The sequence below is a fragment of the Scyliorhinus torazame genome, chromosome 21 (genome assembly GCF_047496885.1).
Source record: "Scyliorhinus torazame isolate Kashiwa2021f chromosome 21, sScyTor2.1, whole genome shotgun sequence".
NCBI classification, from domain to species: Eukaryota; Metazoa; Chordata; class Chondrichthyes; order Carcharhiniformes; family Scyliorhinidae; genus Scyliorhinus; species Scyliorhinus torazame.
In genome coordinates this window covers 116,743,900-116,757,254 of record NC_092727.1, presented here as the reverse complement: position 1 = coordinate 116,757,254, position 13,355 = coordinate 116,743,900, and the positions used below count along the sequence as shown (strand labels likewise).

Genomic DNA, 13,355 nt, shown 5'->3' with positions numbered 1-13,355 from the left:
GTACATACTTTGTCTGAGGAAGGGTACACTTTGAGGGAGGGTACACACATCGTCTGAGGGAGGGAACGCTCTCAGGGAGGGGCACACATTGTCTGAGGGAGGGTACACTGAGGGAGGGGACACATTGTCTGAGGGAGGTAACAGTCTGAGGGAGGGGACACATTGTCTGAAGGAGGGTACACGCTTTCTGACTCGGTTACACGCACGCTTCCTCCTCTGGTCTCGAGGCCGCGCACTGTGGGCGGGGGGCGCGCACGCCGAGCTGTCGGGGGCGCGCACGCCGGTTTCGCTTTCGTTACTCCGCGGGCTGCGCCGCTTTGTTGTTGTTGCTGCTCCGGGAGCGGCTGGAAATGCGGAGCGGGATCCGGAGACTGGTGAGTGTGGAACGCTCAAACTCAGCAAAACCCTGCGCTAACAGCGCAATCCGCTCAAACTCAGCAAAACCCTGCGCTAACAGCGCAATCCGCTCAAACTCAGCAAAACCCTGCGCTAACAGCGCAATCCGCTCAAACTCAGCAAAACCCTGCGCTAACAGCGCAATCCGCTCAAACTCAGCAAAACCCTGCGCTAACAGCGCAATCCGCTCAAACTCAGCAAAACCCTGCGCTAACAGCGCAATCCGCTCAAACTCAGCAAAACCCTGCGCTAACAGCGCAATCCGCTCAAACTCAGCAAAACCCTGCGCTAACAGCGCAATCCGCTCAAACTCAGCAAAACCCTGCGCTAACAGCGGATTAATATTGTTACTGTTTCCCTTTTGGAAACATTCGCTGCTGTTTGATTTTACCCATTTGGAGACGCTGAACAAGAACAACAACCACCACCACCACTCCCCATTAAATTAAACCGGGGGAAACCTCGATTTGGAGAAAAGTAAATTTACTGCGGATGCTGGAAATGTGAAATAAAAACAGAAACCAAAGTGGGAAATACTCAGCAGGTCAGACAGCGTCTGTGTAGAGAGAGACTGAGTTAACTTGTCGTCACCAGAGTTTATTGCATTTAAGTAGCGCCTTTCACAACCTCATGGAAGCACCAAAGCAGAGTTAACAGCGGATGCCAGTGTGTGCACAGCAAGCTCCCACAGATGGCGATGCGACAATGGTCAGGGGCTATATTCTCCGGTCCCCCAGCTGCCTGTTTATCGGCGACGCGCCGTTCGCTGGCGGCGGGATTCTATACTCCTGCTGCTTGGCAATGGGATTTCCCATTATAGCCCCCCCCCACCGCTGGGAAACCCCTGGGCGGTGGTGTGCTTCCAGCGGGAAAGAGAATCCCAGCGGTGGGGGGAATTATTTTTTTTATAAATTTAGAGTACCCAATTATTTTATTTACCAATTAAGGGGCAATTTAGCGTGGCCAATCCACCTAACCTGCACATCTTTGGGTTGTGGGAGTGAAACCCATGCAGACGCAGGGAGAATGTGCAAACTCCACGCGGACAGTGACCCAGGGCCGGGATTCGAACCCGGGTCCTCAGCGCCGTAACTAACCACTGCGCCACGTGCTGCCCAGCGGCGGGAGAATTCTGACCCAGATCTTTGCTCTGCGGCGATGCCTCTGCGGTGTTGCCACCGCCAGCGAAGATTGCCACGCGCTCACCTTTTTTTGCGCACTTTCAGCCGGGACTGGCAATCCCGGGTGTGGCAGCGATGAGGCCAGCACGGCCTTTCCAGGGGGAACGCCGGCGAACGCAGGAGAAGACAGACGAAGAGGAACACGGCCCCCTTTTACAACATCAACACACGTTCTGGCAAGCCTGTCAATGGGTGAGTCAGTGGGTGGGCGAGTGAGTGGGTGTGTGAGGGGGCAAGTGAGTGAGAGGATGGCTGAGTGGGTGCGAGGGGGTAGGATGGGTGAGTGGGGCGAGTGAGGGGAGTTGTAGGAGAGAGGATGGCAAAGTGAGTGAATTAGTCAGAGGTGAGTGGATGAGTGATTGAATGGATGGTGAGGTGGTAGCAACTAGTTGGGTTGAAGGGTAGTCAGGTCAGGTTGGAGAGGTGAGTAGCCGGGGGGGCATAATAGAACATTGAACATGCAGTGTAGAAGGAGGCCATTCGGCCCAGCGAGTCTGCACCGACCCACTTAAGCCCTCACTTCCACTCTATCCCCATAATCCAATAACCCCTCCTAACCTTTTTGGACACTAAAGACAATTTAGCATGGCCAATCCACCTAACCTGCACGTCTTTGGACTGTGGGAGGAAACCGGAGCACCTGGTGGAAACCCACGCAGAGAACGTGCAGACTCCGCACAGACAGTGACCCAGCAGGGAATCGAACCTGGGACATTGGCGCTGTGAGCCATAGTGCTATCCACTTGTGCAACCGGGCAGTTGGGTCGAGTTGGATCCGGGGAGGGGTTTGGTCAGATTGTGGGGGTGTTGGGGTAGGAGGGCGTAAGTAATCTGGTTACGGTAGGCTAGTTGGATCAGGGGTGTGGTTGTCAGGTCAGGGAATAGTCTGGGAGGGTAGTCAGATCGGGTAGGGGGGGTGTGGTTGGTCTGGAGGTGGTAGTTAGATCACGAGTTACACCAGAGATTAAACGGTGTGATAATTCTCATGTAAGTATTCAGGTAAGTAGCACGTACCTAGCCAAAGTCTCTGACGCTGAAATCAATGTAAGAGACTTTTGTGTCGTGTCCTGGATAGCGCTGTTTAAACTTCCCGGGTAATTGCAGTGCATGCGCGGGTGTCTGGACTTCCGATGGGTTCCAGTGTGCAGCGGCATCTTAAGTTCAGTACATCACTGCTCCCAATAATGGACGATCTGATCCAATCTGGTTTTGTTGTTGTTGAGTGAGGGTAAACATTGGCCAGGACACTGGGGAGAACTCCCCTCCTCTTCTTCAAGATAGTACCAGGGGACCTTGTACCTCCACACAACAGAGCACACGGGGCCTCTGTTTAACGTCACATCTTTGTTGACATCGCAAAGCATTAATGCTGCACTCGGGATCTCCAACAAGTACAATATCAGCTGGAGTGAAAAGGGATTCCTTCCCCCAGAGATCAAAGCTGTGGGTATATAACCTAAAAATGACGTATCTTAAATTGACTTAATGTGGCTGTAAGCCAGGGCTTCTCAACCGGGGGGGGGGTTCTGCGAGAAGGTTTTAAGGCCAAAGCATGTTGTCTTGTCAGGACGATGGAGGTTACCCACAATTATAGAATTTACAGAATTATATCATACAATTTACAGTGCAGAAGGAGGCCATTCAGCCCATCAGGTCTGCACCGGCCCTTGGAAAGAGCATCCTACTTAAGTCCACGCCTCCACCCTATCCCCGAAACTCAGTAACCCCACCTAACCTTTTTGAACACTAAGGGCAATTTAGCGTGGCCAATCCACCTAACCTGCACAGCTTTGGACTGTGGGAGGAAACCGGAGCACCCGGAGGGAATCCACGCAGACACGGGGAGAACGTACAGACTCCGCATAGACTGCAAGCTGGGAATCGAACCTGGGACCCTGGAGCTGTGAAGCAACAGTGCTAACCACTGTGCTACCGTGCCGAAATTTAATCTGAATCAATAAATTTCAAGCATGCACGGCCACCTCAATCCATTAACTCTGTAAATCCCGCCCTTCTAGCTGTGTAGAATTTTGTACTGTTAAGGAGCTCCGAGGGAGCTGATTGGCCAGGGCAGCTGGCACTCAAGAGTGACAGAGGAGAATTTCCAATGAGGATGTGTTGGGGAAGTGGGTTGACTGGAGACTGTTGTTACTCAGAGTCTTCAGATTGTCGGGGAGAAAGAGCTGGGCATAACCAGAGATCTCAGGAAACAAGGGGAGTGATAATGTTCACCACAGGGAGTACGATCCTAAAAAAAAACAATGAAGAAACTGCTTCAAGTAATTCAACAGCATTTAAATTCTGTTGAGCAGAAGCTTTCAACATTGGAGAAGGAGATGAAACTAAAAGAGGAGCTAATATTTGTGAAGATGCCACACTGTGGATCAGCCCAGTGGAACTTTACCCTGTCACAAACTAGCCAGTGATTTCTTTTTAAATGAACGCAACATTTGCTGAATGATTCGCAGCTGATTGTTTCGTCTGTTTCTGAGCAACTGTCACTGATCTGACCCAAGTGCCGAATCCCGGGAATGCCCATCACCCCGGTAACAACAACTTGATTTTACATCCTTTGATGTAAAATATTCCCGAGACATTTCGCAGGAGCCTCAGCGAGCAAAGTGTGTCACCACGCCACATTAAGGGAATTATTAGTGACAGGGTTATTAAAGGGTGATTTGAGGAGGTAGGTCTCAAAGGAGTTTGGAGTACTAGAGAGCGGAGAAGTTCGAGGAGGAGTTCCAGAGCTTTGGGACCCGCCGGCTAAAGGTACAGACATGGTATGGTGCCTGTGGTGGAACATTTGGGCAAGAGGCCAAAATTGGAAGGAGGCAGGTTGTGGGGGATCTGGAGGAGGTGCTAGATTGAGGGAGGAGGGGTGTGGCCATGAAGTGTTTCGGACAACAGCACGAGCAACAAGGTTTGCGTTAAGTAAGTAAAATATCAACAAGTACGAATGTATGTGTTTAATTGGGTAACTCATTTTAATGCAGAAGGACATTACTTGTATCTCAGGGGATCCGTGGAATCTTTATAACGCAGGAGGTGTGGGGTCTCGGAAGCAGAATGCTTGAGAACTCCAAATCACAAGGGATTCACAGGATTGAAGCTTAATTCAGTAATAATTTTTTTTTTAAATTACGAGAGCTCAATTACAGTTTTCCATTGTTTAATTCCGGCTACCTCTGCAGGTGCCTATTTAGTTGGACAGGCTTATTTTCGAGTGGCAGCTGCTGTTAATGGACAAAATGTACTTGATAACCTAATGTTCACAGCCAGACTCATTCGCCAAGAACCTTCTCCCCTTGAGTAACCCTGCCAGCTGCTGCACAGTACTTACCAATGCAGCTGTAACAATGAGAGGTTAAAATGTGGTTAGACCAGTGATGGGCAACCAATGCTAGAGAGGAGGGGGGGGGGGGTCGCTGTTGTGTTATGCTTCTTCGTGTAGCATAAGCTGCTTCCTTGATGTAAGCTTTGCCAAAGGAAGGTCCAGACTTTGTAATGAGTTCAATATGTTTATTGAACTATTAATACAGTTCTTAAATGAGTTTGACTCGCCTGCTAATCTAACTGTAGTAACTCAGTCTAACTAAAGCAGTCTGCTCTAAGCCACGTGCTGGGTGTGATGCTGCTGATGAACCCTGATGTACTCTCTATATGTCTGTCTGTGGAAAGAGAAAGAGCACGTGTGCCCTGTCCTTTTATATGGGTTCATTAACCCCCCCCCCTTGTGGTAATGCCACCTCTGGGTGTCCCGATTACCCGTTGGTTGTGTCCTGTTCTAATAACCCATTGGCTATATGTCTGTGTGTCATGACATCTCTGGTGCTCCCTCTAGTGTTTACTTAGTCGTAGTGTATTTACATTAACCCCTTGTGTATATACAGTGATGCATATCACCACATTTCCCCCTTTTTTCGTGTTACATATTTTCTGTACTTTGTTAAAGAAAATTGAACAAAATAGGTAGATAAGTGATGACATGTACAAGTTATGATGACTGATGATTATACAATACCAAATAATATTTATGAGTCCAAAGTTCATGAATTTATACGCTCGAGTGGCTTTGTTGTTTTGTTGGTGAAGTGGTGATGTTGATGGTGGTATTTCCTTGTGAACGCCGTCAGTATTCTGGTGTTTACGTAACCAAGAAGTCATCAGGAGGTGTTCAAATGGTCAAATCACGTCGTTGTCTGATTTGGACTCTTTTTTTCTATGCTCGTGGTAGCGATTCTTGATGTAATCTTTCCTGTCTGACCAGGACTGGAGTCTGTGTTTGTGGTATTGATGCCGCATGTCAGCTGCCTTGAAAGCTGATCTCCTTGTTTGTAGTGGAGCAAATGTGAATTTGTAGGATGTGCTATCATGCCATGGTATATCTGCACATTTGCCATTGTCTTGAGTGTCCTGCATTGGCAGAGTTGTACCATGTCGTTGTTCCATTGTTGTTGTTTTTGTCATGCTTGTTGTTGACGGTGGTGCCTTTGGTACGCTTCTTGTTGTTGTCTGTGTTATTGTTTTTGTAGGTTTTGCTGTGTTTGTTGCGCTCAATGACCATTCCGAGTGGCGAATTTGAGTCCTTCACAAAGTTACTTGTGTCAGTTTCCTTTGTGGCATCTGCTGTTGCATTGAGCGTTTCGTCTTTGATTCCTCGGTGCTCCCCGTCTGGAGTCATGTCCAGTTCACTGGAATCACCTTTGGTTTGTTGATGCTCCCCGTCTGGAGTCCGTTCTGGTTCACCTGAATCATCTTTGGTTTCTTGATGGTCCTCTGTCGGAGTCATTTCAGGTTCACTTGAATCATCTTTGGTTTCTTGATGCTCCTCGTCTGGAGTCAAAATGTTCAAGATTTCATTTTCTTGTGGAGAGGCTCAAGTGGATGAGGTGTCAAATGATGTGGTCTCACTGGACGCACTAGGAGTCTCACTTTGATGGTTGAGTGCCTCTGTACATACGAGCTGAGATCTGTCAGTCTCGCTGTGATGTTGCACATCTTGTATGGGAATTGTGATGCCTTCGTCACTGGTCTCACATACAGTGGGTAGACCTTCAGTGTCTTCTGGTTGGTTAAATGAGCTGGGTAGACTGTCATAGTCTTTGTGTTGTTCAGATGAGCGTGGTCGACTTGCATTGTCTGCTGCCGGTTGCTCAGATAAGGTGGATAGACCTTCATGGTCTTGTTCATGCATGGACTGCGCTGTGGAGCCTTGCGTTGCTTCCATTGTGGAGTCTGTCAACGAGCTCGCTGTGGAGGCTTGTATCGCTCTCTCTGTGGAGTTTGGCATTGTCCCCTGTGTGGAGTCGTGCAGTGGTCTCGCTGTGGAGTCGATCTGTGCGCTCTCAACGGAGTGGTGTGGTGGTCTCGCTGTGGAGTCTTTCATCGCTTTCTGTGTGGAGTTGGGGACTCTTCGTGGTGCATGGACCACCCTCTGTGTGGAGTCGGGGACTCTTCGTGGTGTGTGGACCACTGGTGTGGCATCAGGCTGCTCTCTGTGGGCGTGTACCGCTCTCTGTCTCTTGGCGTCAGGCCACAGCAGAATCCTGTACTCATGGGTCGGGGTGTCGTCTATGCTGGGCTGAGGATCCTCAAATCCGAAGAACTCATCCATATTTGTGTAGGATGCTTCAATGTACAAATCATCTCGTTGTGGTTCGGATTTGTTACGGTGCTCGCTACGTCCAATGATGAAATCATCTTCTGAGTCATAGTCATCAAGGACCAAATCATCTCTTTGGGCGGTACTAACTGCTTGTTGCAGGGTTCTGCGGAGGTTATTTTCACCCACTGGTCGAAGTTCAGGCATTGTGCTGTCATGGTGAAAAAATTGTGTTTTCTGACTTTAAAACTCTGCTTCACTATTTTCGGACATTTTCCCTTTAAGTGGGCGTGGTCCGGGGCCTCTGATGTCATGATGCTCGTGACGTAAAGCGTAGGAATGGATTGCGCATGTGCAAATCGCTTTTGCTTTACTGTGCGCTCTTTTCGCAACTGCGCTTGCGCGGCGTCTCGCACGTGCGCAAAACTCTGTTTTGGCCGGTTCGTGTCTTCTGGGGAACTGCGCATGTGCAGACTGGGCCGGCTGGATACGCGCAAGATGGTTGCCAATCAAAAATGCCGTTTGCTTCCGTTGCATCCCTACCTCTGCCTCGTGGTAAGTATAGGCGCCAGTTTTACCAATTTATTTTGTGTTTACCTCGCAGTAGTTTTCAAACTTGTCCAGGACTGTCTGGAAGTCTTTTTTGTCCTGCCCTTTGGAATATTTGAAGGAGTTGCAGATCTCTGTTGTATGCTCACCCACAATGGTCAGTAGAAGAGCTATCTTTTTAGCATCGGCCATGCCATTTAGGTCGGCTGCTTCCAGGTATAGCTGAAATCTCTGCTTGAATGCATGCCAGTTGGCACTAAGATTGCCGTGGTACCTGAGTTGCTGAGGAACCGGAATCTCGATCATCTTGCCTGGGTGCTATTGCTGGTTGTCACGAATCTTGCTGAGTTGAACTAAATAGATTGACCAGGCACTACTGGTACCATGTTGTGTTATGCTTCTTCGTGTAGCATAAGCTGCTTCATTGATGTATGCTTTGCCAAAGGAAGGTCCAGACTTTGTAATGAGTTCAATATGTTCATTGAACTATTAACACAGTTCTTAAATGAGTTTGACTCTCCTGCTAATCTAACTGTAGTAATTCAGTCTAACTAAACCAGTCTGCTCTAAGCCACGTGCTGTGTGTGATGCTTCTGATCAACCCTGATGTACTCTCTAGATGTCTGTCTGTGGAAAGAGAAAGAGCATGTGTGCCCTGTCCTTTTATATGGGTTGTGAGGCCCCCTTGTGGTAATGCCACCTCTGGATGTCCTGATTACCCATTGGTTTTGTCCTGTTCTAATAACCCATTGGCTATATGTCTGTGTGTCATGACATCTCTGGTGCTCCCTCTAGTGTTTACTTAGTCAAGGTGTATTTACATTAACCTCTTGTGTAAATACAGTGATGCATATCACCATAGTCGCATGATTGAAATCGGGCTTGTTCATTAACCAGGACGCCGTGAATAAGAATAAATATATTTCATCCACGCCGAATATTTCATAACGAGTTATAGACAATGCTTGATCATTTATGTATTAATAGAACTACCGTTAGCTTCAAATGGTAAAAACAAAATAAATATTTATACTTGATTGGATGCAGGGGAGCGCACAGCTCTCTCGGTCACCGTTGCGAGCAATCAACATGTGCCTTTGCGTGTGAATCACTTTAGTCATGCCAGTAGGAAAAAAAACTACGTGGGTGGAAATCAGCGGAATGTGGCAACCCTGCGCATGGGCAATGGCCCACAGATGGGCCGCCGGTGGCCCTCGAGTTGCCCACCACTGGGTCAGCCACTGCTCTGGGGTTTAATCCAGATGGAAGCTATGGAACTTTCACAGAGACCTGGAGCTTTCAAATAAGGTTTAGAAAATATAAATTTCTGCATTGCATGTTTTCCATAAAATTGCAGGTAACAAAGTTAATAATCGCATGGCAGCATTCCAAAGAAGAATAAGTTCTTTGTTCTGGTCATTATTTTGTTCAATTGGCATTGCAAAAAAAAACAAAACCCAGATGATCTGATCATTGTCACATTTCTGTTTGTGGGACTGTACTTCAAAAGTAAATTCATTGTCAATTACGGCTCATTGGTTGGCATTCTTGCCCCCCCTCCCAAGTCTCACGGTTCTTGGTTAGTGTTCCAATCTAGAACTCGTACCACAGAAACCATAAGACCATAAGACATAGGAGCAGAAGTAAGGCCATTCGGCCCATCGAGTCCACCATTCAATCATGGCTGATTTCAACTCCATTTACCCGCTCTCTCTCCATAGCCCTTAATTCCTCGAGAAATCAAGAATTTATCAACTTCTGTCTTAAAGACACTCAACGTCCCGGCCTCCACCGCCCTCTGTGGCAATGAATTCCACAGACCCTCCACTCTCTGGCTGAAGAAATTTCTCCTCATCTCTGTTCTAAAATGACTCCCTTTTATTCTAAGGCTGTGCCCCCGGGTCCTAGTCTCCCCTGCTAATGGAAACAACTTCCCTACGTCCACCCTATCTAAGCCATTCATTATCTTGTAAGTTTCTATTAGATCTCCCCTCAACCTCCTAAACTCCAATGAATATAATCCCAGGATCCTCAGACGTTCATCGTATGTTAGGCCTACCATTCCTGGGGTCATCCGTGTGAATCTCCGCTGGACCCACTCCAGTGCCAGTATGTCCTTCCTGAGGTGTGGGGCCCAAAATTGCTCACAGTATTCTAAATGGGGCCTAACTAATGCTTTATAAAGCTTCAGAAGTACATCCCTGCTTTTATATTCCAAGCCTCTTGAGATAAATGACAACATTGCATTTGCTTTCTTAATTACGGACTCAACCTGCAAGTTTACCTATAGAGAATCCTGGACTAGGACTCCCAAGTCCCTTTGCACTTCAGCATTATGAATTTTGTCACCGTTTAGAAAATAGTCCATGCCTCTATTCTTTTTTCCAAAGTGCAAGAGCATTAAGTTCCAAACCAAGGACGATGTTCAAATGCAGTACAAAGGCGTCACCAGCAGAGGCGCTGTCTTTTGGATGAGAACTTAAAACCGAGCCCTAACTGCCCTCTTGGGTGGGTTTTTCTTTTTATACACTTTCACGGGATGTATGTATCACTGGCAAGGCCTACATTTGTTGCCCATCCTTAATTGGCCTTGATAGGATCATTTCAGAGAATAGTTAAGAATGAAGCACATTGCTGTAGGTCTGGAGTCACATGTAGGCCAGACCTGGTAAGGACGGCAGATTTCCTCCCCTAGAGGAAAGGAGTGAACCAAATGGGTTTATGCGACAATCGACCATATTTTCCTGGTTATCATTACTGAAACTAGTTTTTTATTCCAGACTTACTAGTTTCTTAGTTGAATTTATTAGTCTGGTTCGCTGGATTGCTAGTCTAGTGACAAGTTCCCATGGCATTATTTCAGGGAAGAGGAGAGTTACCCCCAATGCCATTTATCCTTAAATCAACATCACAAAAACAGATTATCTGCTTATTATTTCATTGCTGCCTGTGTGCAAATTGTTTGCTGTGAATCCTACATCACAATAGTGGCTACATTTCAAAAGGACATGATTGGTTGTACGTTGCTTTGAGGTAATCTGAGGTTGTGAAGGTTCTATATAATTACAGGGTCTTTTTTTTAAGTTAAGGTGAATATCAGATGTCGACTAACCCTTAATTTGAATGCAGAATTAATATCCATATCCCTGCGACTTTCTTCAGAAATAAAAACTGTGGCGTATGTAAGCACGAGGAGTGAGTGACTCCTGGTTACAGAATAACCTTGGGGCGGACCGGCGGCAGAGTGGTTAGCACTGCTGCCTCACGGGACCCGGGTTCAATTCCGGCCTTGGGTGACTGTGTGGAGTTTGCCAATCCTGCTGGCGGGATCTTCCAGTCCTGTTGAAGGCGACCTCCCACATCGGGACGGGCGAGCCACATCGGCAGAGCCGGATGATCACACCGGTGACCAAATGCGAGCTCGCCGGCGCTACCGGAAAACATGCCGCTGGGGCGAGGGGGAAGGCAGAACATCCCTCTCAACATTTCCATTTGTATTATACTCTGGTTTCATATATTGACTGTATGGAAATAAGAGGCCAGCTTTAATGTGAAGAGGGGAGAACTATAAGCTTGAAAGGTTTATTTTGATACAAATCTGCTTTTATGAAAGTGGAAAACCCCGGCTGGTGAAACAGACCTTGACTGGCTGTGGGTTGGGCATCCTTTAACAATGAACTGCCTGTAGAACAAACACTTTCAGTTCTTTTTCTTGTTGGAGTTAAGTAAACCTGCGACTATAAATACACATTGAAGAGACTCCAGTTCCAAATATCGCGAGTGTGGGGCCAGCGAATGAGCACCATCGGTAACCCCTGTTGGAAGTATTTGCCAGAAAGGCAGAGTGGGGTTGCCAACTCTCCCGGAACGGCCGGGAGTCGCCTAGAATTGGCACCGATCTCCCGGTGGCTTTCAAAAGCAATCCGGGAGATTTTAGAAGGCAAAAGGCTCACTTTCACTCCTCCTTTCACTTTTGCCACGAATATAATGAACAAACTGGTGACATAAACATAAATTTTGCTTGCTAGGATTGTTTCCCTTGGGAATCAACCTTGCGAATGTGATCTTGGGAGAGACGCACATTTGCTGAAATGATACAATCCGCCTAGTTTGGTACTGAGACCATCTCGGATCAGTAAACGGCACTGGGCCAGCTCAGCAGCAGAGACAGGCCCAAGCCGAACCACAATAGAGTTGGGTTGTACGCGGAACACTCCCGATTCTTGCAGGCCCTGTTAGGGTGGAGCGTGCGGCTCCGGCAGTTTGTGCCATAAGTTACGGGTGCGAGATTAAAGCAGTTCAATATTGACGTTTCAAAAATATTCCAGTTCAAAGTAAATTGGTCGGAGGTGAGATGGACTGGCGGAGCTTTCTGTATCCACGCTAAGATCTGTCCTCTGGTTAAAGGCGCTGGTTTAATTAAAGAACAAAGAAAATTACAGCACAGGAACAGGCCCTTCGGCCCTCCCAGCCTGCGCCGATCCAGATCCTTTATCTAGACCTGTCACCTATTTTCCAAGGATCTACTTCCCTCTGTACCCCGCCCGTTCATATATCTGTCTAGATGCATCTTAAATGATGCTATCGTGCCCGCCTCTACCACCTCCGCTGGCAAAGCGTTCCAGGCACCCACCACCCTCTGCATAAAAAACTTTCCACGCACATCTCCCTTAAACTTTCCCCCTCTCACCTTGAAATCGTGACCCCTTGTAATTGACACCCCCACTCTTGGAAAAAGCTTGTTGCTATCCACTCTGCCCATACCTCTCATAATTTTGTAGACCTCAATCAAAAGGATTGATCATCTCACTGAATTGGAAGGGTTGTCCAAGGATTTTTCGCATTTTTTTTGTTATAAATTTAGGGTATCCAATTCCTCTTTTCCAATTAAGGGGCAGTTTAGCGTGGCCAATCCACCTACCCTGCACATCTTTGGGTTGTGGAGGTGAAACCCACGCAGACACGGGGAGAATGTGCAAACTCCACACGGACAGTGACCCAGGGCCGGGATTCGAACCTGGGTCCTCAGCCCCGCAGCCCCAGTGCTAACCACTGTGCCACATGCCACGCTTGATTTTTCTCATGTTTAACATCGCATCAGTTGCGGTTGTTGTGAAACTCGATGCACTATGAACTCACTCAGTGAAGTGTCAGTGTTTTATTTCTTTTCCTCTAACCTCGGGGCATTGAACACCGCTGGGGCTGGCAGCCAGAATTAAACATTTAAACGTCCCGAGGCGGTTGTTGCTGGGGGAAAGGAGAAACCCCAAAAGACAAACGAATGCTTAAAAAGGAAACCCGAATGCGGGTGAACAGCGGCGGAAGGTGAGGCAAGAGGGTGGACTGTGTGAGAAACTTGGGCAGTGAAGAAATTAAATTCTCACACCATACCGCTGGCTCTCCATGATGTCACCTCCGCCAGAGTGCCCTGAAATGTGTCCAGCCCGAGGTTGTAAACCCTAGCACAGAGCCGAGTGTCCGTTATAAATAGTTAAGAGCGAAATGGGGGGTGGGGAAGGGAGATTCTCTATTCTTACCGCTTGTCATGGGATTTCCCATTGAAGCCTCCCCACGCCATCGGAAAACCTGCAGACGGGGGTGCGCTACCGGTTAGCACTGCTGCCTCA

At 47.8% G+C, this 13,355-nt stretch overlaps 1 protein-coding gene across 4 annotated transcripts in view; it reads left to right on the top strand.

Annotated features, from left to right (window-relative positions):
* Positions 1–259: 259 nt before the first annotated feature.
* Positions 260–13,355, top strand: part of cnp (2',3'-cyclic nucleotide 3' phosphodiesterase) — a 38,627-nt gene continuing 25,531 nt past the window's right edge. For 2 of the 4 annotated variants that reach the window (XM_072487346.1, XM_072487347.1), the window contains exon 1: positions 288–374. Coding sequence is in view for 1 of the 4 variants with exons in the window: in XM_072487344.1 (XP_072343445.1) it covers positions 351–374 (24 nt within the window). In the remaining 3 variants the exon portion in view is untranslated. Of the gene's footprint in view, positions 375–13,355 lie in introns of all 4 variants that reach the window. The other 2 variants (XM_072487344.1, XM_072487348.1) reach the window with 2 other exon arrangements.